General features: G+C 45.3%; 1 protein-coding gene across 10 annotated transcripts in view; it reads right to left on the bottom strand.

The window, feature by feature from the left end:
• Positions 1–22,743, bottom strand: part of SPECC1 (sperm antigen with calponin homology and coiled-coil domains 1) — a 210,789-nt gene that overhangs the window by 105,740 nt on the left and 82,306 nt on the right. The window contains exon 1 of one of the 10 annotated variants that reach the window (XM_043473086.1): positions 7,829–8,041. The exons of the other annotated variants lie outside the window; for them this stretch is intronic. Coding sequence (XP_043329021.1) covers positions 7,829–7,868 — 40 coding nt within the window. The 5' untranslated portion in view covers positions 7,869–8,041. Of the gene's footprint in view, positions 1–7,828; positions 8,042–22,743 lie in introns of those variants that run through there. 10 annotated transcript variants of the gene reach the window in all.

Here is a 22,743-nt window from a genome sequence, read left to right as displayed (position 1 = left end):
TTATTTTCTAATTTTCTATGTCTAGTACTTACTGCATTTATGATAAAAGCTTTTAGAGAACTAAACTGGCTTGCTATTTGTAACTATATATAGTATTTCACTATTATTTTTCTAAATGATCCATAATCATAGTTTTCAGATCCTATTTGGGTTAAAATTTCCAAATAGCTTTCTTTATATATAATTGGTGGATAACACTATACTCGTATCAGGTTTACAACATAATGATGTATGGATATTTGTATACACTGTAAAGTGATCACCACAATAAGCATGGTTACCATCGGTCACAGTGCAGTTATAAAATGATTCACCCCCAGCCACTTTCAAACACACAATACAGTACAGTTAGCTACAGCCACACCATGTTGTATCAAGATGGATTAACTGTTTAAAATTTCAATTTCTACTCCTACAGTTTTACTGCATTGTGACACACAGTGACCGGTAAAATTTCCCTTAAGAGACTGTAATAAGGTTTTCTTTCTGGTCTAGAAAAGATCAATGTTTTAACCATTTCACGAACAACCTAGAAAAACAGTAAGACACACACTGAAGTCTCTCATTTCACATGTGAGTTTTTTCAGGCAGTTTTAATAGCTTTCACATTTAATCACTTCCATGGTTTGTCTAGTTAGTGTACTCATTTTGTAACTGCTACTTTTTTCTTCTTGAATTGTATTCTTATCAATACTGAAGGTCCTGTCTGATTTAAGGTGCTTTGTGGTGTGTATCTTTAACTGATACAATTGTTTCAGTAGTCAGACAAAGGCATGAGAGATAGCCACAATTAAATCACATTTTCTTCACTATCAAGACAGATACTGCTTTATGATACAGAAAGTTTAAGAAAAGCAGGCAGTGTTCTATAAAGTCAAAGGTCTTCTGAGTCAGATGGGAAGATGGTTACATATTTTAAGTGCCAAAGAAGTGCAAACCCTCATCAAGTGATATGGCTGTTAGAACAGAGGTCTCAGACACCTATCAGGAGCTCCAAGATCAAATGTAGTTTGAATTTAAGGGGCGTGGGCATCATGACCACTTTCTTCTTCAAGTTCTGGAATTGGTGTCACAAAGAGATTACCAAGATTTTTAACTTAGAATTCTCTGCCCAGGGAAACTATCAGTAAGGCTGAAGGCAAGAGAGAGAGATCGTCAGATCAAGCGTGAGACACGGCATCACACATGGATGGTCTTTGTATGGGTGCAAACCCAGCTGCTCCAGACTGTGCCCCAATCACAGCAAAAGGTGCTCAGCTGGCATGGTGTCATGTAGGAATCCTGTTCCTGCCGGAAATCTCTGTTGGTTAAAAAACCTCATCAAACTGAGAAGGCAACCCCAAAATTATACGGGATAAAATTCCAACACCAGTTATTATTTGGAATAAAGCATGTAAGTAAACATCTTTTAATTTGAGAAAGGTTTTGAATCAAGTAGAGAAGTAGTTTAAATAAACAAGTAGCAATAGTATTATAAATTAAGAAATACCTATATTTTGGAGTTACTTTAAAGTTTAATGTTTAAGAGAACTGAATCTTCCAAGAGTTTTAGAGCAGCCTCATGATTCTAATTTAAAGTGTGTAATTGACAGTGTTTACACACACACACACAAGAGAGAATGTGTGAATGTTTGGGGATGTATATAAGGACTTAAGAATCACTATATTTTTAAGAATAATTACACATGAGTACAACAAGCACAAAAACTTATAAGAACTGGACTTGATGTTGAACTTAAAAGCCTTCTTTAGAACTAGATATTTATTATTCACAACTTTAACCAAGTTAATTTTAAAAATCAAACTATCATCTGAATATGCTTTTATGTAGCTTATATATTTTGTTTTCTGTGTTAATCCAGAGGAGGAGGCTCTTTTTCTAAGTGAATTTAACCCATTTATTATAGTAACAGATATATCTAATATTCTCTCCTTTTTTTATTATGTGTTATCACTGATCTTTAACATATACATCTTTTTTTTTTTTTATCCTAAAAGGCTGCATTTTCCAAGTATGTCTCTCAGGACACTAGTTTCACTCTAAAATTCTTCTATGGAACAAAATACATCTGATAAAAATACATGCTATATTCTCCTCTTCGTGAATGCTGTCAAAACTCTGATGAATCCCTGAAATCTAAAACTAAGGACAAGAGAGCCCATTAACTAATTTGCTTAAGCCCACCAACCAACTCCACTCCCCTTCCCCTTAACTCAAAACTCTGAATTGCTATGAGTAAGATAAAACAAAGCACAAAAAGATATTTTGGAAATAGAAAATATAATTGATGAAGTCAATAAGAAAGTCAATAAGAAAGTCAATTTCAAAGTCAATAAGAAAAACTGGAAGAAAAAGGTGAGCATGGAGATGATAGAATATATAAAACTTCAGCATCAGACAGAATCACAGGAAGTACTCCAGTCAGAGAAAAGGGAACATACAAAACAAGAAAAAGGCTTCAAGAAGCAGGCAGCTCACCTGAGAGTAAAGCCAGACCAGAAGGCAACCAAGTCTGAACGGGAAACGTTAAGTCAGAAGGACAGGAATAATCATGACTAAAGCTTACCAGGCACTTTCTGTGATGTGTGAGCCTATTCTAATCCATCATGTGCTTCAAGCTATTAACAACCACGACAACCTAATGAGGCAGGCTGTAATACTGTCCTCTTTCCTGGAGCTTAACTCATGTGCTCAAAGCCTCAGAGCTACTAAGGGACAAAATTGGGATGTGAACAGTGTGGCTCCAGAGCCCAAACTCTCAACCACCATGCCTTCTGTCTTTAAGAAGAAAATGAATTCTCTACAACCATCTGTAGACTTGAGAAGCCGGATTAGAGGGTAAAAGCAGGTTAAGATCATTCTAGGAGTAAAAAACTATAGTGACTATGTGCTCAGTCAGTCGTGTCTGACTCTATTTGACCCCATGGACTATAGCCTGCCAGTCTCCTCTGTCCATGGAATTTTCCAGGCAAGAATACTGAAGTGAGTTGCTATTTCCTTCTCCATGGGATTTTCCCGACCCAGGGATCAAACCCATATCTTGCGTCTCCTGCATTGGCAGGTGGACTCTTTACCACTGCGTCACCTTACTCCTTCTATATTTCCTTTAATTTTTTTTTTTTGGGTCACACCACATGGCATGTGGGATCTTAACTCCCTGACTAGGGATCAAATCCGAGTCCCCTGCATTGGAAGAGCAGAGTCTTAATTAACCACTGGACCACCTGGGAAGTCCCTATTTTTTTTCTTTTAAAGTAATATTGCCTGTCACAGATTATAAATTAAATCATGTAAGCCTGAATTTCCTTCTCTTCTGCTTCTAGATGCACTACCTGATTTTCCAGTACATGATACATATTTGAACCTAGTATTTTAAATGCTGATTGGTTTTCAACTTTTAGAATCAACCTACAAACATGCAGAGATTTAATTATACTAATTAGGAGACAGAATGTTCTTGCCATGTAAAAGGTTGACAGTAGACTCAAGAGGGTATGGAGCCTGTAGGGGAAACGGCAGAAGAAATGTAGAGATAGCATATCCTTCTTTACTGAGCCAAGGACACCATTTAAAGCTGGTGAGTCAAGAAATACAAGTGTTAAATAATAAAAGATTTCCTTAGTATTTTTGTTTTTTGAATGAAAATTTCATATAGCAAAGTTTTACAGTGAACAACTAGACACCCACAACTGTACCCCACCATTAAAACTTAACTAACAATAAATTCAGAAAATTTTAGTATGGCTTGCAGGAACAGAGGAAGAGAGAAATACAGTACTAAAAACACACTGAATTCCTCACTCTACACAACCTTCAAAACTAATAAATCAAGAAATAGTACAGACATACAAAATTATGTAGAATTATAGAGATAACCACCATTTCCTCGAAATGCATCAAAAATAAAAGGGAGTGACGAATGGACAGTGGGATGAACAGAAGGATAAAGCAACGGGGACAGAATGTTAACTGTAGATTCTGTGGTGGGTCTATGGGTGCTAGCTATACATACCTTTCAATTTTTCTGACTAAAATTTCCTAAGAAAATATTGACACAGATGTGGTTGAGAGTGGACCTCACATCCGTGCTGGCCTCTGCATGGCAGTGGCTGAGCCTCCTTCCAGCCGCTCCACACCGGGTGGAGCTGGGTACCAGAGCCTGGTGGGGGTGGGGAGGGGGAATGCCATAGGGATGACAGGCACCCCATCCAGGCCCAGCCCCTCCAGCCCCCACAGGACCCTCATGTCCTCTCCCCTCTCCTGACTGCCATCAGAGTCAGCAGAACCCAGGAGCTGGAACCTGAAGACACGTTCACCAGCCTGAGCCTCTAACCACCATATGACTCCCAGAGGGCCCCACCTCACCCTGGACTGGGGCGTGAGGGGAAATCAACTTTTAATGTCTTAAGGGGCTATTCTGGGATTCGTCTTTAACCACAGTTAGCATTAACTATCGGAGAAGGCAATGGCACCCCACTCCAGTACTTTTGCCTGGAAAATTCCATGGATGGAGGAGCCTGGTAGGCTGCAGTCCATGGGGTCGCTAAGAGTCGGACACGACTGAGCGGCTTCACCTTCAATTTTCACTTTCATGCATTGGAGAAGGAAATGGCAACCCACTTCAGTATTCTTGCCTGGAGAATCCCAGGGACGGGGAAGCCTGGTGGGCGGCCGTCTATGGGGTTGCACAGAGTCGGACACGACTGAAGTGACTTAGCAGCATTAACTATAACCAATAGGGAGTGGAATCCGTGGGAGTCGGGGTTGAAGCTTTGACTTTTGTTTCCTATCACTGGTATCCACTGTTTAAAAACACACACAGATTTAAAGCAAAGAGTAAGAAGCTGTCAGCTCATGGTGACACTGGGAAAAGCCTTCTAAGGTTTTAACTCTAAGTAGAAAATATGGTTTCTTTAGCATATTGGGCACCTATGTGTGAATATAAAATGGCACCATTCCTCTGCAGCAATACAATCCCACCCTGGCCCACTCACTCTTTATTCCCAGCTGCCTTTGAGCAGTGCACAACCTGTGTGACTATAACCAGCAGCCCTCTCTGATCTGCAGGCACTGAACACCTGGTTGAAAACTGAAGGACTGTTAAACTGAGACCTTTGAGGAAGTAAGGGATGTGGTCCTTGACAGGTTCAGATTCCAGCTGCCCTTATTCACACAGACTCTCATGTCTTTTGCTTGATTCATTTCTCTCGTCCGTCCCATAATGCCACAGTCAGTCACAGTGACTCAACTCCAAGGACTGCATCCCCACACAAGAGAATTCTCGCTGCCATGGTGGATAATTTCAAGGCTGGAAAGGCAGCAGCAGCTGAAACCCTGCCTTCTGCCTCAGGCCTGCCTGCAGAGGGTCAGGGGGTGGAACAGGGGGTGGAGATGGGGATTCCGTCTCATTTACCCTCTAATGGCCCCTCCCTGTTGGAGCAACTGAGGTCTCAAGGGGGTCAGCCAGGAGGTGTGCCGCTTGGATCTCCCTCCAAGAAAAACTGTGGCTTCAGCTGCAAGGACAGGTGTGAACTGACACTCCAGCGGCCAGTGCCACTGGGACTCAGCCTGGCTTTTGAGTTGAAGGCACATTTCTCCAGGAAGCCTCAGCAAGGCCTGACCCAGTGAGAGGACTATGGCCTGGCTCTCACTGCCCAAGCAAGTCTCCTCTACCGGGCAGTCTTCTCAGGGGCTCCCGGGAAGCTTGTCAGACCTGCAGGTTCTCTGCCCAAAAATGTTGCTGCCTTTTCCTTTTCTGGGTGCTGGTCCAATGGCTCTCCTGGCCTGATTCAGGTGTCCACCCCTTCTTTCTCAGGCGTTTTACCCTCTAATAACCCTCCTTCATTCCCGATTCTGTTTAAGGGTCTGCGCCTCAGAGGACAAAGCTGACATAGGACTGGTGTAGAAACCAGGCGTGGGTGTTGCTGTGCCTGTCTCCTCCTCATCTCCACCACTCACCTTTGGGCCCCCTGCTCTGAGGACCCTCGAAGCACTTGCTCTGAGTCTAGTCCAATGCACCATATCTGCCAGTGGGAGGCCCTGCCCTCCCGGCCTCATGCAAGGTGGTAAAACAGATTGAGGATGTGTTAATCTTTAACAAAATTCTCATTTCCGGGATCTCATTGGTGCATTCTATAGCATTTCATCACTGCACAGAGATCACTTAAAGCTATATGCACATTTTCAGCTGACAACAGTCTAGCAAGACAGTCTTTCCTAAGACTTTCTAACTGGGTATCTTTACTTGCAGCAAATCAGACTTGAGTTCCCATACTGAAATTGTATGCACTCGGAAAAGTGCGATAAAATAAGTCACTGCCATAAAAATGTCTTTTTCATCCTCTATTCATTAGATTGCTTTCAAAAGCAAGGTCAGTTAGAAACTGGAACACAAGCACCCAAATAACACTTAAAAACTAACAAGGGGCACAGTCTCTTCATAGTTTTGACACCAAGGAAATAATACACAGGGTAAGTGGATATTAATGAGATGTGTTTAAAAGGTTACATATTCTTTTCTTATTTAGTCATGTCCGAATCTTTGCGACCCCATGGACTATAGCCCACCAGGCTCCTCTGTCCATGGGATTTCCCAGACAAGAATACTGGAGTGGGTTGCCATTTCTTTCTCCAGGGAATCTTCCAGACCCAGTAATTAAACCTGAGTTTCCTGCACTGGAAGGTGGACTCTTCACTGCTGAGCCACCAGGGAAGCCCTTACCTAATAGCTAATCGTAGGGCTGTTTATGACACAGGCAAATGTGCATTAATTTGCAAATATTGGCTATTTTGCCCAAAGAAGGCTGGATGAGGGCTGCGCAGTTTAGAAAGTCACCCCTTCAAAATCAATCCCATCTCTATAGTTTTTCCTCCATGGTCTCCACTTGTGGCCAAGTTTCCTATCCTGATTGTACCAGTCCAATGTACCAGAGCCGCCGCCTCCCAGCCTCAAGGACACTGCCTGCCCCTGCCTGGCCTCCCTGCCCAGGTGAGTGGAGACCAGTGAACCGAGGCTAAGAGACTCAGGTCTTAATGACAGCCCTGCCTCGGATTTGGGGACAAGTCACCTGGACAAGCTGGGGCAATTTCCTCATTCAAATTCAAATTTAAAAATCACCCCCTGGAAAAGAGTTTCGAGTTCTGACTCTGTCCCAGATTCACAGACCGGTCACCTGCCCACCCCCGGACTCCAGCCCGAGAGGGACCATCTCCTTTGCGGCCAGCACGCACTTGGGGACGCTGAAGTAAACCGTTTGCGGGTGTGACAGGGCAGAAACATCCTATTCGTCGGCAAACCCGACCCTGTGGCCAGCAGCATCTAGGTCTGCGGGAGGCCAGGCTAACCCTCAGCGCTGAGGACGAGGCCAGCGGTCTCTGAGCAGTGCCCGTGTGAGGACCGGAAGCACGGGTCCTGGAATCGGCCCCCGCTATTCTGAGTGAGCAACAGTCACCGTCCGGCCCCCCATCTGAGGGTGAGTAACAGACCTGCTGACCTCCCACACCGTCCACTGGACTCTGGAAAGTGTGTGACACGGGCGCGGCCGGGGCCCACACGTCCGCACGGACCTCCCCCGACCCGGGAGGGGGGCGCCCCCGGCCCCCCTCCGCCCGTCCAGCCGCCAGGTAAGCCGGCGGCGCTCCCCGGTCGCGGCGCGGGCACAGGTGAGCCCGCCACCCCCGCCGCGCATTCCAGAGGTGGGACTCACGCCCGGGAACTTCGCCTCCGCGCCCCCCGGCGCCCGCGGGCAGCGCGGCCCGGCCCGGGGCGGTGGGGGAAGGGCGCCCGGGCGCGAGGGGGCGCAGCGACCCCCGGAACGCCGCACAGACCTGCTTCAGGATCCTCGGGCCGCCCCGAGTGGTTGCCCATGGCTCGGCCGCCTAGGGCAGCGGCCGGCCGGCCGCCTCGGACGGCGCGTCCACCGCGCGGCCGCTCGCGCCGGCTCGGGCTGACGAAGCGGCTGCGTCTGGCGGGTCCGCTCCAGTCAAAGAAAGGCCGTCGCCTCAGTCCCCGCGGCCGCTGGCCGCTCCGCGCTCGCTCATCTGCATGCGGCCCGCCCACCTCGACTCCCGCGGCCCGCGCACCCGCAAGCCCCGCCCACCTTATCTGCATACCGCCCCTCCCCCGGCAGGCCGGCAGCCTCGACTGGGGCTGCCCCGCCCCCTTATCTGCATATCTCTCTGGGGCTCCCAGAGTCTTCCTCCCCGGTGGGGGAGGGACGCGCCCGCCGCCCGACTTCCGGCCTCTAGGGGCGGCCGCGGGGAACTGCAGCTGGACACTGCGGGCTGGAAAAACCCCACTGCGGGGAGGCCGAGGCCAGGTGTCACGAGGAAGGCACAGTTCTGCGCGTGAGATATCAGACCATCGGGAAAAACCTGGGGTTGCATACGACAGGCGCTTCCTAAGTATTTCTGGGTAAGTTTTGAGCTAAGTTTTGGGATAAATGAATAGACCAACAAGCAAGTTTTGAGGCGGAGGTGGTGAGGAAGACGCTTTAACAACATTCTCCACGATGAATGCTGCCACTAAAAATAAAAATGCATGCCAGTCATGAGCAGGATCTGCTCTCAGAAATGACTGAGTTACGGAAATCACCCTAAACGACTTTCCACCCTGAACGACTTTCAGAGTCAGCCTTGCAGTGAAAACGCTTAGAACTCGCTAATACATAATAGGAAAAAAATCATAAGCAGGACGGCGGTTTCCAGCTCCTGCGTCCCCTGAACACTGGTTCACCTCAGCTCTCATTCAGCATTTCAGATCGCCCTGGTCACTTGGATCCTCACAACAGTTTACTCCCTCCGCTTCCTGGACAGTACACTTAGTTTTCTGCCTCCTCTGGCGTCCTCCTCTCTATCCCCTTCCTTTCTTTCTCATCTACGTGACCTCTGGACACTGAGTACTCTAATGGCTGGTCACCTCCGTCCAATTTGCTCAGGGCCTCTAACTTGGCCTTTGCAGCCAAGCTGTGGCTTTTAAATCCTGCCCTGTGAAGCAGCAGCAGCAGCAGCAGCAGTGTGTCTTAAGCTTGGTCCTGCCTTCTGAACTCCAGATTCATCTACCCAACTACCGTCTTGATGCCTCCAACTAGGGTTCTTCAGTTTAATGGGAACAAAACACAATTCTAGGTTTTTTACCATCAGTGTCTCACACAGTCTCCCTTATCTCCGTAAACAGGATGTGTCAGGATGTATGTGGTCAATGCCACCATCTCTCAAGCACTGCTCACCGCTTCCACAGCTGCCACCCGGTCCAGCCCATAGTCCCCTCCCACCAGTATCTCTGCCACCACCTCCGATCCAGCCTCCCTTCTTCTGACCCTGCCTCTTTACAGTCTGACCTTCACATGACAGAGCGACGCTTCTAAGACCCAGGTCAAGTCCCCCAACTTACATGCTCTTTCTGTCTCTCAGAGGAAAAGCCAAGCCCTTACCATGGCCTCTAAGGCCCTGAATTCCCTCCCCCTCCCTCCACTGTGGACTTGCCCCCACCCCCCACATTGGTCTTGCTGCAGCACCTTCTCGCTGTTCCCCAGATCAGCCAAGGTGCTCCCACCCCAAGGCTTTTGCACTCACTGTTCCCTCTGACCCAAATGCTTTCCCCCTCATTCCAACATAACACAGACCTCTCACTTCCTAGATCTCTGGTCAAATACCATTTGTTCCCTTAAGAGGGGTTTCTCTTGTCTTATCACATGAAAGAGTAAATCAGACCCTCAACACACACACTTCCTGGCTTTGTGGACCTTGTGACACTTTCCACTGTTCAGTGGACTTGTTTACTGTCTCTCCAGTAGAGTGCAAACATCACGAGAGCAGCGAATGAATGGATGAGTGAGTTTATAGGCTCTGCTAAGTCGCTTCAGTCGTGTCCGACTCTTTTTCAACCCCATGGGCTATAGCCTGCTAGGCTCCTCTGCCCATGAGGTTTCCTACATAAGAATACTGGAGTGGGGTGCCATTTCCTTCTCCAGGGTATCTTCCCAACCCAGGGATCAAACCCACCGCTCTTACATCTCCTGCATTGGCAGGAGGTTTCTTTACCACTTGAGCCATCTGGGGCTCTCCTCTACCAGTAGCATAAAGTCCCCAGTTCTCCTGCATGGTATCATCTTGCACCCTCCCACCCTGTTACTCTGACCTCAAAACTACTTTCAAAAGTATACCATCCCTTGAGACTTACCTGGTGCTCCAGTAGCTGAGATTCCTCGCTCCCAATGCAGGGGGCCTGGGCTCAGTCCCCAGGGAACTAGATCCCACATGCCGCAACTAAAGATCCCTCATGCTGCAACCAAGACCCGGGGTAGCCAAATAAATAAATATTAAAAATGAAATAATAGTACAGCCTCCCTGTATCTCCCAGCAACATGAAGCCAGCTGTGGTGCCCTGCATACACCCTCCTGTCTCAGCCCCTATGCTTTCCTATCTGTTCTCGTCCCTCTGGTTTAACTCTGCTGTAACCTGGCTACCTGGAAAATGCGGGTTCTCTGCTCTAAATTCGTGGTCAGGTATCAGTTCCCCTGGGGGCCTGCTCACCCCAGTCAGCATCAAATATTCCCTTTCGGTGCTGCTGTCCTTGGAAATGCTTGTGTTTTCCCACAGAACCACATTACTTAAACTATTCTTTATACACTGTGAACTCCACGAGTGGCAAGGATTCTGTCTTACTCCTTTTTGCATCCACATCTAATAAATACTGAAGTAAACAACATATTTACTTACTCTATAATATGCCACTAGCTTCTCAAACAAACAAAATAGTTCTGTGATGGTCACTTAGCTTCTGAAGGATTCTTTGCTCTCCACGGAAATACTACGTCATTGAAATGAAAAACGTAAACATTATAAAGACATCAAGTCTGCCCAAATAGTTAAAATATATAATTTTATCAAAATTCAAATGAATCATGAACTTGATGTGTTTATTCCAAGACTCACCTAGAGGAATAAAGCATCAGAAAGCCTAAGAAAGTTTGCAAGAGGAGGAATAAAGAGGAGAGATTTGCCTTATTAGAGATAAAAACATGCGGGCTTCTCTGGTGGTCCAGTGATTGACAGTCCACCTGTCAATGCAGGAGACACAGGTTCAATCCCTGGTCAGGGAATATTCCACATGCCATGGAGCAATGAAGCCCATGTGCCACCACTACTAAAGCCCACTCACCTAGAGTTTGTGCTCTGCAACAAGAGAAGCCACCGCAATGAGAAGCCCAAGCATTGCAACAGTGACCCCTGCTCATGGCAATTAGAGAAAGTCTTTGCAGCAACAGAGACCCAGTGCAGCCAAAAATAAAGAAATAATTAAAAAAAAAAAAAGAAAGAAAAACATGCCATAAAATTACATCAGAAAAACAGTGTGGTTACAACAGAATGGAAATTCCCGAAAGAATTAAACATAAAGTAGCACTTCAAATTAAGTGACAGCCATATCTCCCTCTTTATGCCCCAAAGAAATTCCAATTCAATATAAATTTAAGTGTAAAATATGAAAATATAAAAGTAAACATGGATGTATATTTTATAAAATTAAAGGGGGGAAAGCCTTCTTTATTGTCTGAACTTTCACTGTGAACATTTTCAGATCATAGAAAAGTTTGGCCAGAACACTACAGTGAACACTAAAGGGAATACTAGAGTGAACACCTTCAATATCCATCACCTCCTTTACAAACTAGAAACATTTTACCACATTTGCCTCTATCTTGGTCCCTCTCCATTTTCTTCTTCATTGACTCATTTGAAGTATGTTGCAGACAACATGACTTCGTTACATTTCACCTCCAACTAGTTCCAGCACAACCTCCTGAACTCTCCTACCATACCACGATCCAACCTACGAAAAACAGTACTTTCAAAATAGTGTATAGTACACAGTCCATGGGCTTCCCTGGTGGCTCAGCGGTAAAGAATCCACCTACCAACTCTGGTTTGATCCCGGCTGAACAACAACACAGTCCATATTAAAATTTCCTGAATTGTCTCCAAAACAAAACCTGGAATTATGTATTTTCTATTTTATCTCTATTTGAAATGGTTATTTAAGGAAGACTCGGGGGGAAAAAAAAGGCTTTTAGGAATCTTCATTGAATATAAGGACCCCTTCTGTTTCTAACAGCAAAAAGTTGGGAAAAACCTTCAGTGTTTAACATGGAAAGAGAAAAGTTGCTCAGTCTGGTCTTCCCGACCCAGAGATCAGAACCTGGGTCTCCTGCATTGCAGGCAGATTCTTTACCATCTGAGACACCAAGGAAGTCCTTAACACTGGGGCTAATAAATGATGGTTAAATAAATGATGACACAACCATACAGTGGTGCCTATGCAGCCCCTGAACAATGTGTCAGACGTGCTACCCTAGAAAGCAGAACAGTACATATATCAAGGACATAAATCTTATTTTTTGTTTATAAACAAACAAACAAAAAACATCTGGACACAAACACACAAATGGAAAGTTGTACCTCAAGGTTCTGATGAAGAATGAGTGGCTCTCTTTGAATGCAGTGGGTGAGATTCTATGTCCTTTATGTTCTTTTTTTATTATTATTTTTGCTTCTCCATATGTTTTTTATTTGGCTCTAGTGCACATTGTACTGCTTTTGCTTTTTTAATTTAAAAAATTCACTTTGAAAAAAATCACATATATTCTCTAGATAATGTCAGGTAAAATTGTATATATTACCAGAAGATTCTTTAGTTTCTAGGAGGATCCTTTAAATATTAACCCAGTACATGTACAATTGTTGAACATATATCCCTTCCTTCTCCATGATTCTATTAAGGACTGAGCTTATCCTGAAGGTGGTGCTAGAAGACAGGCTGAAATTCTTACTAAACACCAAAGAGCCCACCGTTTTTACATAACATGAGCTACTTTAATTTTAAATATTTATTACTAAAAATTTCTAACATATACAAAAAATAGAAAGCAATGTTATAATGATCCTCTATCAACCCAGTTTAAACACATCAATTGATAGTCAACCCTGTTTCAAATACCATCATCCATTTCCCCCCCATTCCCAAGTAATATGAAGCAATCCCAGACATCCTATTTCATTGGCAAATGTTTCAATTTGTGTTCCAAAGATAAAGACTCTAAAAAAACAAACCAAAACCACAGTTCCATTATCCCAACTGAAAAAAACTGACAATAATCTCTTAGCAAATACCTAATCAAACTTCAAATTTCTGCTTGTACCAAATTTTAAAAAAATCTTGATCCATACCACAACACATATATTAGAATGGTGAAAATCCCAAACACCGACACCACCAAATGCTGGCAATGATAAAGAGCAACAGGAACTCTCCTTCATTGCTTGTGAGGGTGCAAAATGATGCAGCCCCTTAGGAAGACAACCTGGCAGTTTGTTACAAAGGTAAACAAATCCTCACCACATAACATCCATCTCGCTCCTTGGTATTTATCCAAATGCAAGGTGGTGAACAGATAAATGGATATACAAACTGTGGTGCATTCATATTATTATTCAGAGTTAAAAAGAAACAAGCTGTCAAACCACAGAAGGACATGGAGGAATCTTAAATGTAGATTGCAAAGTGTAAGAAGACAGTCTCAAAAGGTTACATCCTATATGATTCCAATCATATGACATTCTGTGTGCATGCTGAGTCTCTGTGTCCTGTCAGACTCTTTTAGACCCTAGAGATTGTAGCCCACCAGGTTCCTCAGTCCATGGGATTCTCCAGGCAAGGATACTGACCTGGGTTGCCATGCCCATCTCCAGGATCAAACCCAAGTCTCCTGTGTCTCCTGCATTGGCAGGCGTATTCTTTGCCACTGAGTTACCTGGGAAACCCTATATGACATTCTAGAAAAGGCAAAACTATGAAGACAGTAAAAAGATCAGTGGTTGCCAATGTCTGAAGGAAGAAAGGTGAAGAAGACTAAGTAGATCACAGGATATCACAGCTCACTTATTATTATAACTTGACTTCACTCCACTTCAAACTTCCACTCAATGGTTTCTGGAAGTCCCAGGAGTGAGGGGCTAAGGCTGTTTTACTCAGTCAGTACCATCCAGTACCTGTTTTGTACATAACACTCCAAGTTTTCCATTTTCCAAAGGAAAGGGGGAAACTCAGGTTTCTAAGTCAAAGGCCAACAAGGTTCATACAAAGAGAAACCAAGAGAAACTTAAAAACACGGGGAGAGTCAAAGAGAGAGTGACAAAGTGTAGTAATTGAATCAGAAGAAATTCCTCAGGCAAACAGCGCATATGCTGGTCTGAAGAATGCTCTAGAAGGCAGCACACAAAGTTGAGGGTGCATCTATAGGGACAGAAAGCAATTGCCTGCAGCTGAAGTGAAATAGGAATTGACTGGAAACGACACGAGGCATCTTTCTGGTGTGACGGGAACGTTCTAAAGCCCAGTTGCAAAAATCATCAGCCTGCACATCTTAAATGGATGAATTTGAGAATATGTAAATTACACTTCCATAAAGCTGGGTTTTTAAGTCAAGGGAGATAAATAGATGAGCCTTCAGGACTCTATGAATTATTTCTGAACTAAAAAGAGCCCCATCCCTCACTGTGAGTCAATGAGCGTGACTGAAGTCCAGGGGTGCCTCGCTACCAAGAATCAAGGCTAGAAAGATACATGCTTTGAAGAAGATGAGATAAAAGGGAAGAGAGAGGCCTCACCCGCTAGCAGGATGGGCCTTCTTCCTGAGTGTGTTGCCAGCAGGTCCAACACATGGTCCCGGGAGCAGCAGAGAATGAGGAGGAAGGACAGAGCAGCAGCACCAGGCAGGACTCAAGAGGGCTGGACAGAAGGACACAAGCAGCGTGTCCTTAAAAGGGAAAAAAGCACAGCCTGCCGAGGGATCCAGAAAGGCTTCCTGGAGAAGGTGATGCTTACGAGCTGGTCCCTTCCTGGTGATCAGAACTGCTGTCAACATCCAGTGTGGCAGGAGTGGGGCAGCAGAGAGGGCAGGGCTCCAGGCATGGACAAGCATCCTGGAGGAACAGGCCCAGCGGTAGGGCCAGGTCTGGCTCATCAGGACAGAGGCCTGATTGTGGCAAAGTCCTGACTGTGTTTGGAGAACCAGCCCCGCTGTAGCCCAGGACTGGAGTCAAGGCAAGAACAGGACTGGGACAGGGCTACCTAAGGGACTGCTCTGCCCCAGTCCCTTATGCAGCCAAGGCAGAGATCTTGTCTCAGGTGTCTGAGCACGGGGCTGGGCCGGCCAAAGCTGCAGCTCAGGACAAGGGCCCTGCTGCTGCAAAACCTGCCCTTTCATCCACCCTCCTCCAGCACTGACCCACAGCCAACCCGCCGAGATCACTGAGGCGCCCATCTGAACAGGGCACACTGACCAGTGTCCTGGGCACTGGCGGCTGGGAGGCTCCTCCCAGAACAAGCATGCACTTCAGCCCCTCCACCTGGGACATCCGCATACTGGGAGTAGGTGGATTGCTTCAACCTTGTTCATGCTAGTTGTACCAATGATCTTATTTACATAACTTAATTATTCTGTAAACCAATGAAACAGGAGTGCAGAAATAGAGAGAGACATTGCTTCCTCAAAACGCACTCTGAATGACCTGAAAAGACTGGATGAAAGCGACCTTTTAAGACAGGAGGTATTGTTCAGTCACTCAATCGCATCCAACTCTTTGCGACTCCATGGACTGCAGCATGTCAGGCTTCCCTGTCTTTCGCCACCTCCCAGAGTTTGCTCAAATTCATATCCATTGGGTTGATGATGTCATCCAACCATTTCATCCTCTGTTGCCCTCTTCTCCTCCTGCCCTCAGTCTTTCCCAGGATCAGTGTCTTTTCCAATAAGTCAGCTCTTCACATCAGGTAGCCAAAGTTTTGGAGCTTCAGCTTCAGCATTTGTCCTTCCAATGAATATTCAGAGTTGATTTCCTTTAGGATTGACTGGTTTGATCTCCCTGCAGTCCAAGGGACTCTCAAGAGTCTTCTCCAGCACCACAATTTGAAAGCATCAATTCTTCGGCACTCAGCCTTCTTTATGGTCCAACTCTCACATCTGTACGTGACTAACCATAGCTTTGACTATACTGACCTTTGTTGGCAAAATGATGTTTCTGCTTTTTAATACACTGCCTAGGTTTGTCATAGCTTTCTTTTCAAAGGAGCAAGTGTCTTTAATTTCATGGCAGTAGTCACCATCCACAGCGATACTGGAGCCCAAGAAACCTCAATTTTAAAAAATGTTCAAAGTTGCTATAAATGATGAGGGAACCCTTTGCAGCCCAACCCAAATCAAGAAGCCTCTGTGCTTTTCAGGTGAGAGTTGCCAGGCCAAGTTGGGTCAGGGATCCCAGAGGAAATGAAAAGTGGGCAAATGTGGTGACAAAGGCAGTCACACACTCAAGAAAGGAGGCTGACAGAAAACAGGACAGCTGATTTGGGTGACTGCAGTCGGAGGAGTCAGATGCTAGAGGAAGCTGGAAGCCCGTGCAGTGAGAGGTGAGCATAATTCAGAAAAATCCCATAGGAACGAGAACACAGCGCAAGACCCAGGAGAGCTGGGGCTTTCTGTGTGTTGCTCATGGCTGCCTCCCTGGCACCTGGGAAGATGCCTGGGACTCAGTAGACACAAACACTTGGTGAAGGAACGAACGGATAGAGAGTGTCGGCTGTTGGGGGAGTGTTTCCAGAAGGCAGGTTCACTTTGGGGTGGAAACGCAGGTTTGGCCTGAGGGCCTGGAAGAGTGTCCCCCACGTGGGAGGGGACAAGAGAAGATACGCAGGAGGAGGTCTTTGAGCTTAACAGCAACCTCCTGAAGTCAAGAAGGACATCAGTAAGGATCTGATTCAATCACCCTCCAACATCCCCAGCAAGGAGTTAGCGTGGAATGAAACCTTCACTCCAGTAACCGGGAGTTCTTCATTTCCTAGGGCTGAGCGCTTCCGATGTGCTATGGCTGCTGGAACATTCTTCCATGCGTGTGTGTGTGTGTGTGCTAAGTCACTTCAGTCATGTTCTCTCTGTGACCCCATGGCCTGCAGCCCACCAGGCTCCTCTGTCCATGGGATTCTCCAGGCAAGAATACTGGAGTGGGTTGCTGTGTCTTCCTCCAGGGGAATCTTCCTGACCCAGGGATCGAATCTGTGTCTCTTACATCTACCTGCATTGGCAGGCAGGTTCTTTACCACTAGTGACACCTGGGAAGCCCATTCTTTCATATATTCAGTCAAAACCTGACCCGAATTTTACTGCTTCGAACCAAAAAGGATAACTTTAACCTTGACTGAAAAAGGAATTGTTGACCAAGTGCAAGGGATGGTAGCTTTGGAAGGAAAAAAAAGCACATCGTAATGCAGAGCTGGGAGCTCCTGGGCAAGATGTGCCAGACAGAGCCCACGGCAGGTGGGTTTATCTAATCGCCATAATTCCTGACTCTGAGGTCCTGTCGCGCAGGGCGGTTTTCGAGGAAACGCACATTTCATAAAGACAGTTCCATGTTAGGCTCTACTCTTGCTTCCTCACAGAGGCCACTGCGCTTCCTTCTCACCACTTCCTGAGATGGGTGTGGTCGACCTCATCTTACAGGTGAGGAAACTGGAGAAGCTTCTCAAAGGAGGAGGGTCTGATACCCCACTGAGTAAAGACACTGATGGGAGAAAATTGGATCACTGTTCAGAAGTTTACCCTGAGTCTCAGCGTGACAGAAAGCCACCTATGTGGACACAGCCCCCAGAACGTGATACAACAGACTTCCCTCTGTGAAAATGGATGATTCTAGAAAATCACTAGATCTATCTGAAAAGTCTTGGCCATTCATAAGAAGGGAACCAACTGAGAAGTCCAGATAAATAAACATCTATGAAACAGTTACTGGAAGAAATAGGAAATTTTAGAAAATCTCTAATGTGTATCCTCATTGAAATTCAAGAAGCTTTTACAGCTGTGAAGCTACAGCAAGAGGTTATGAAGAAGAAACAATTTGAGATCAGATAAATCAGACAAAAGATGAAATACACAATAGCTGAAGTAAAGAAACAAAGTGAAGCACATTAGATGATAAACTTTAAAAAAAATCAGAGGATGCATGAAAGTAATCAAAAGGATTAAAGAAAATATTAATACATGATGGAGAAGACATTCTCAGGAGACAGAATATACACATATTTGAATTCCCTGAAGGAGGCTCCAGGGTAAAGAGAAACTCAATAATTAAAGTTATAACAGAATGCCTTGAGGGCATTTAATAAATCTACCACCCAATCTAGAAACTCTTAAGCAAAAGAGGAAAGGAAGAACTGAACCTGCAAATCAATATCTCAAGCCAACTTTCTGCATCCAATTTAATGGGGAAAGATCAAAAGCAATCACAGTAAAATGAGAACAAGGACATCACTAGCATTTAACACAACCCGAGTGTCACTCACACGACACAGCAGGAATGAGAAAGAAAAGACACAGCCACAGGGATGAAGGAGACAAAGGGCTTTGTTATCTGCAGCTGATAGAATCGTCCACTTGGAGATCATGGGAGAATAAACTGAAAACCATCAGTACCAGTGAGTCAGTTACAAATTAGATAGTTTAAAAATATCTAATTAAAAAAATACAGTGAATGTTCAACTCAGCAGCACACATCCTAAAATTGGAAGGACACAGAGAAGATTAGTGTGGAGGATGACATACATGTTGATGAAGTTTTCCACGTTAAAAAAGAAGAAAAAGCAATCCCATCCACAAAGTAATAAAAGTATAAACCTGGGCGTAAACTCAACAAACAGAAGAAAAAGGAGAAGAAATATGTGGACTATAAAGACAAAAAGGAAGGCTCAGAGAGGTGGCCACATTTCTGGACGGGAAGACTTTGCAAAAAAGTCAGTATTTCTGGAGGAACAAGTAGGGAGAGTTTGCCCTCCTCTGAACCACAGGTTCCCAGAGAGGAACTCTGAAAGCCACCAAACCCTGATGACCAGGTACCCTCAAAGGATCCAAGACTTGATAATAGCAGTACCAAGTTCAAAACCTCCTCAGAGTGGTGTCACCCTGGACACTGCACAACTTAAAGCTATTTCCTGGTCAGTCAGTGATGGAGGGATAAAGAAAATGTGGTTTACATACAAGGGAATATTATTCAGACTTGAAAAGGCTCTCTCCTAGGGCCTGGCCATAACCTCTGATTGGGTCTCCCCCCATCCCTTAGTCCAGTCTGCACAGGCAGCCAAAATGCTCCTTGTAAAATAAGGTCAAGTCCAGGAGAATGGATAAAGAAGATGTGGTACACATATACAATAGAATACTACTCAGACATTTAAAAGAATGAAATAATGCCATTTGCAGAGACATGAATGGATTTAGTGTCATACTGAGTGAAGTAAATCAGACAGAGGAGAAATATCATATGACATCCCTTATATGTAGAATCTTAACACATGATACAAAACAGAAACAGACTCACAGACTTAGAGAACACACTTATGGTTGCCAGGGTAGGGGGAAGGGATAGTTAGGGAGTCTGGGATCAATATGTACACACTGCTATATTTAAAATGTAGAGCACAGGGAACTCTGCTCAATGTTCTGTGGCAGCCTGGATGGGAGGGGAGTTTGGGGGAGAGTGGATACATGTATATGTATGACTGAGTCCCTTTGCTGCCCATCTGAAACTAACACAACATTGTTAATTGACTAATAGTAGTGGTATCCGACTCTTTTGCAATCCCATGGACTGTAGCCTGCCAGGCTGCTCTGTCGATGGAATTCTCCAGGCAAGAATACTGGAGTGGCTAGCCATTCCCTCCTCCAGCGGATCTTCCCGGCCCAGGGATCAAACCCAGATCTCCCGCATTGCAGGCAGATTCTTTACCGTCTGAGCCACCAGTATAGCTACCGTTAACTGGCTATACTGCAATATAAAAATAAAAAATTAAAAATAAAAAAAAGTAAATAAAATGAGGCCGGGTAAGTCACTCCTCCTTCCCTTAGCCCCCAACCCCAGCCCTCTGTCCTGTGCCCCTCCCACCTCGGCTGAGCCATGGGCCCACACTGTTCTCGGCCATGTCTGTTCATGGAGCTCCACAGATGGGGGATCTCTGTCCTGCCCCCTGAGATTGCCCTGTTGCCTAAAACAGTGTCAGACACACAGTAGGCACTCAAAAATGTTTGCTGACCTAATTGCATGAATGTCAAAAGGACCTCTAGTCAGAGTGGGGGCTTCCAGAACATGAGTCAGTGTGTGGATGAGGCTGCCATCTAGTGGCAGGACCCCCTTGCAGCTTTGGCAGGGGGGTACCCAAAAGGCTCAGCATCTCTTGGGGCCCTGGGATGTGCAGTTAGGGGCTATCAGGGAGGACAGCCATCTACCACCAGGGGCCACCCCATTCTCTAAGCCCATGCCCATCAGTTAAGACCAGATCTGCATCACAGACACTGGAGGGAGAAAAGAAGCAGGTGTCTGGGCTGGGCTCTGCCACAGAGATGTTATAATACTGATTCGAAATCAGTTAGGAGGAGCAAGTGTTCAGTGTGGAAATGGGTGGGCATGGAGAAGACAAAGTAACGCTCATGTGACCTCCCTGAAGTGTCGTGATCTGGACGAAACACTGCCTTCTCCTGGAGGCTGTGGTGAGGTTGAGCGAGGCCAACCCCTGGTATGGGGTGGGCGTGGGGTGGGGTGGGGGAGGGTACCAGGTAGGGCTGGACTACCTGCCCTGTCCAGACCCTTCCCTGCCTTCCAGTGGTTGCTCTGGGCACTACAGATGGTGACAGGGCCCTGGGGATGCTTGGGCCTGGACATCAGAACCCGGAGACAATCCAGCCCCTTCACCAAGCTCCCCCAGCACTCAGGTTAGACAGTGCATTACCAGCAGTTGCCATCATATGATCAGTACTACTCAAAGAGTGAGCATTTTCTTCTGTGCTAGGTTTGAGGGCTCCTCCCCAAGGACAGATCAATTCCCAGCAAAGGGTACAATACAGGCTGATCACAGGTTTAACTGCTATGAGTTTAAAATCACAACACTGTATAATTGTTTCATGACAGGATCCCTTCCAAAATTAATATACTTGAAAGAAAACAGATTATACCATCCCACACCATTACTGAAAACATGTCCCAAAGCCAAATGTTGAGGGCCATAAAAAGAATTCTGTCCCCTAAGAGTTTACATACAATTTATAATTACATCTTTCCTTTAAGAGGAAATCAACCACGTACTGCTGGTATTTTCCTTCTTTTCTTTAGTTTCATTTTTGTCTTTACAGCTAAATCTATAGAGAGTGGTGGTGACTCCAGTTAGCTCCTGATGGGGGTGCCCTTTCTAACAGTGAGTCACCTCCTTGTTTGTCTCAATGGTACTGAGATATTAAAACCCATACTTATTACTAGTGCCAGTGCTCTCATTCCCCTGGTTTTCATGCACATAAAATAAAGACAAAGTGTGAGCCGATATTCACAGAACCACCTAACACGACTGCACAGTGGCAGGGTCTCTGCTGTGCAGCAGAGACAGACCTGCTGATGGGTGACCTGTCGGCCAGTGCTCCTAATGGCCGGTTTGTCAGCTGAGGCACGGGTCTGAATTCACAGGAATGAGGTGGTTGGGGGATATGTGACCAGGTACAAAAGTGCCAGCTGTACAAAAGCTGATATAAGAATACTGAGCACTGCAGGCAGACTCTTCACCAACGAGCTGTAAGGGAAGCCCTATTGAGGACTGCCCGCACTTAAAACCCAAAAGCTCCAGAGACAAGCGCAAGTTTTTAATCCAACTTGATTAAGTCAAAGGATGTAATTTCATTACAATCAAGGTAATCTCATTACATTCAGGAATTTGAATGATAGCTGTCAGAATACATTCCAAATAGCCCATCACAGTTTATGAAGCATTCACAGACTTTTGCTATGACATCACTGAGCTGAAGATCTGTACCTATTTCCTCAATGTGAGAATAAGAAAACTAAAGTCCATGGAGTGTGGAAACCAATAAAACTGAAGTCTTTCTCTAGAATCCTGAATAAAGGAAACATGTGCTGTGATTAAACAGTTAAATTACTGACAAAGAAATGGTTAAGACACACACTAAACGGTAAGTAGAAGAGGAAGGATTGGGCTAAAGCAAAAAAAAAATCTAGGTTATAGTCCGTCTTGTCTAGGCTATGGCTTTTCCAGTAGTCATGTATGGATGTGAGAGTTGGACTATAAAGAAAGCTTAGCACCAAAGAATTGATGCTTTTGAACTGTGGTGTTGGAGAAGATTTTTGAGAGTCCCTTGGACTCCAAGGAGATCCAAGCAGTCCATCCTAAAGGAGATCAGTCCTGGGTGTTCATTGGAAGGACTGATATTGAAGTTGAAACTCCAATACTTTGGCCACCTGATGCGACGAACTGACTCACTGGAGAAGACCCTGATGCTGGGAAAGACTGAAGGCGGGAGAAGGGGATGACAGAGGATGAGACTGTTGGATGGCATCACCGACTCAATGGACATGAGTTTGGGTAAACTCCGAGAGTTGGTGATGGACAGGGAGGCCTGGTGTGCTGCAGTCATAGGGTCTCGAAGAGTCGGACATGACTTAGCAACTGAACTGAACTGATTCTGTTTTTAATTTTTAAAGCAATGTCTGCATGTGTTTTTAACATTTTGAAACAGTATAGATAGATCTAATATGGAAGGTCTCCTTCCCCCACCGCTTTCAATACTCCTCAAAGTAACATCCCTACATCCTTCCAGGAAAACAGTTATGATTTCAAAAATTAAATCATGTATTTAAAATCAAAACA

This window comes from Cervus canadensis, chromosome 1, assembly GCF_019320065.1.
Source record: "Cervus canadensis isolate Bull #8, Minnesota chromosome 1, ASM1932006v1, whole genome shotgun sequence".
In the NCBI taxonomy this organism is placed as follows: domain Eukaryota; kingdom Metazoa; phylum Chordata; class Mammalia; order Artiodactyla; family Cervidae; genus Cervus; species Cervus canadensis.
Note: the sequence above shows the minus strand (reverse complement) of the source record. Positions and strands in the feature narration are given on the sequence as shown.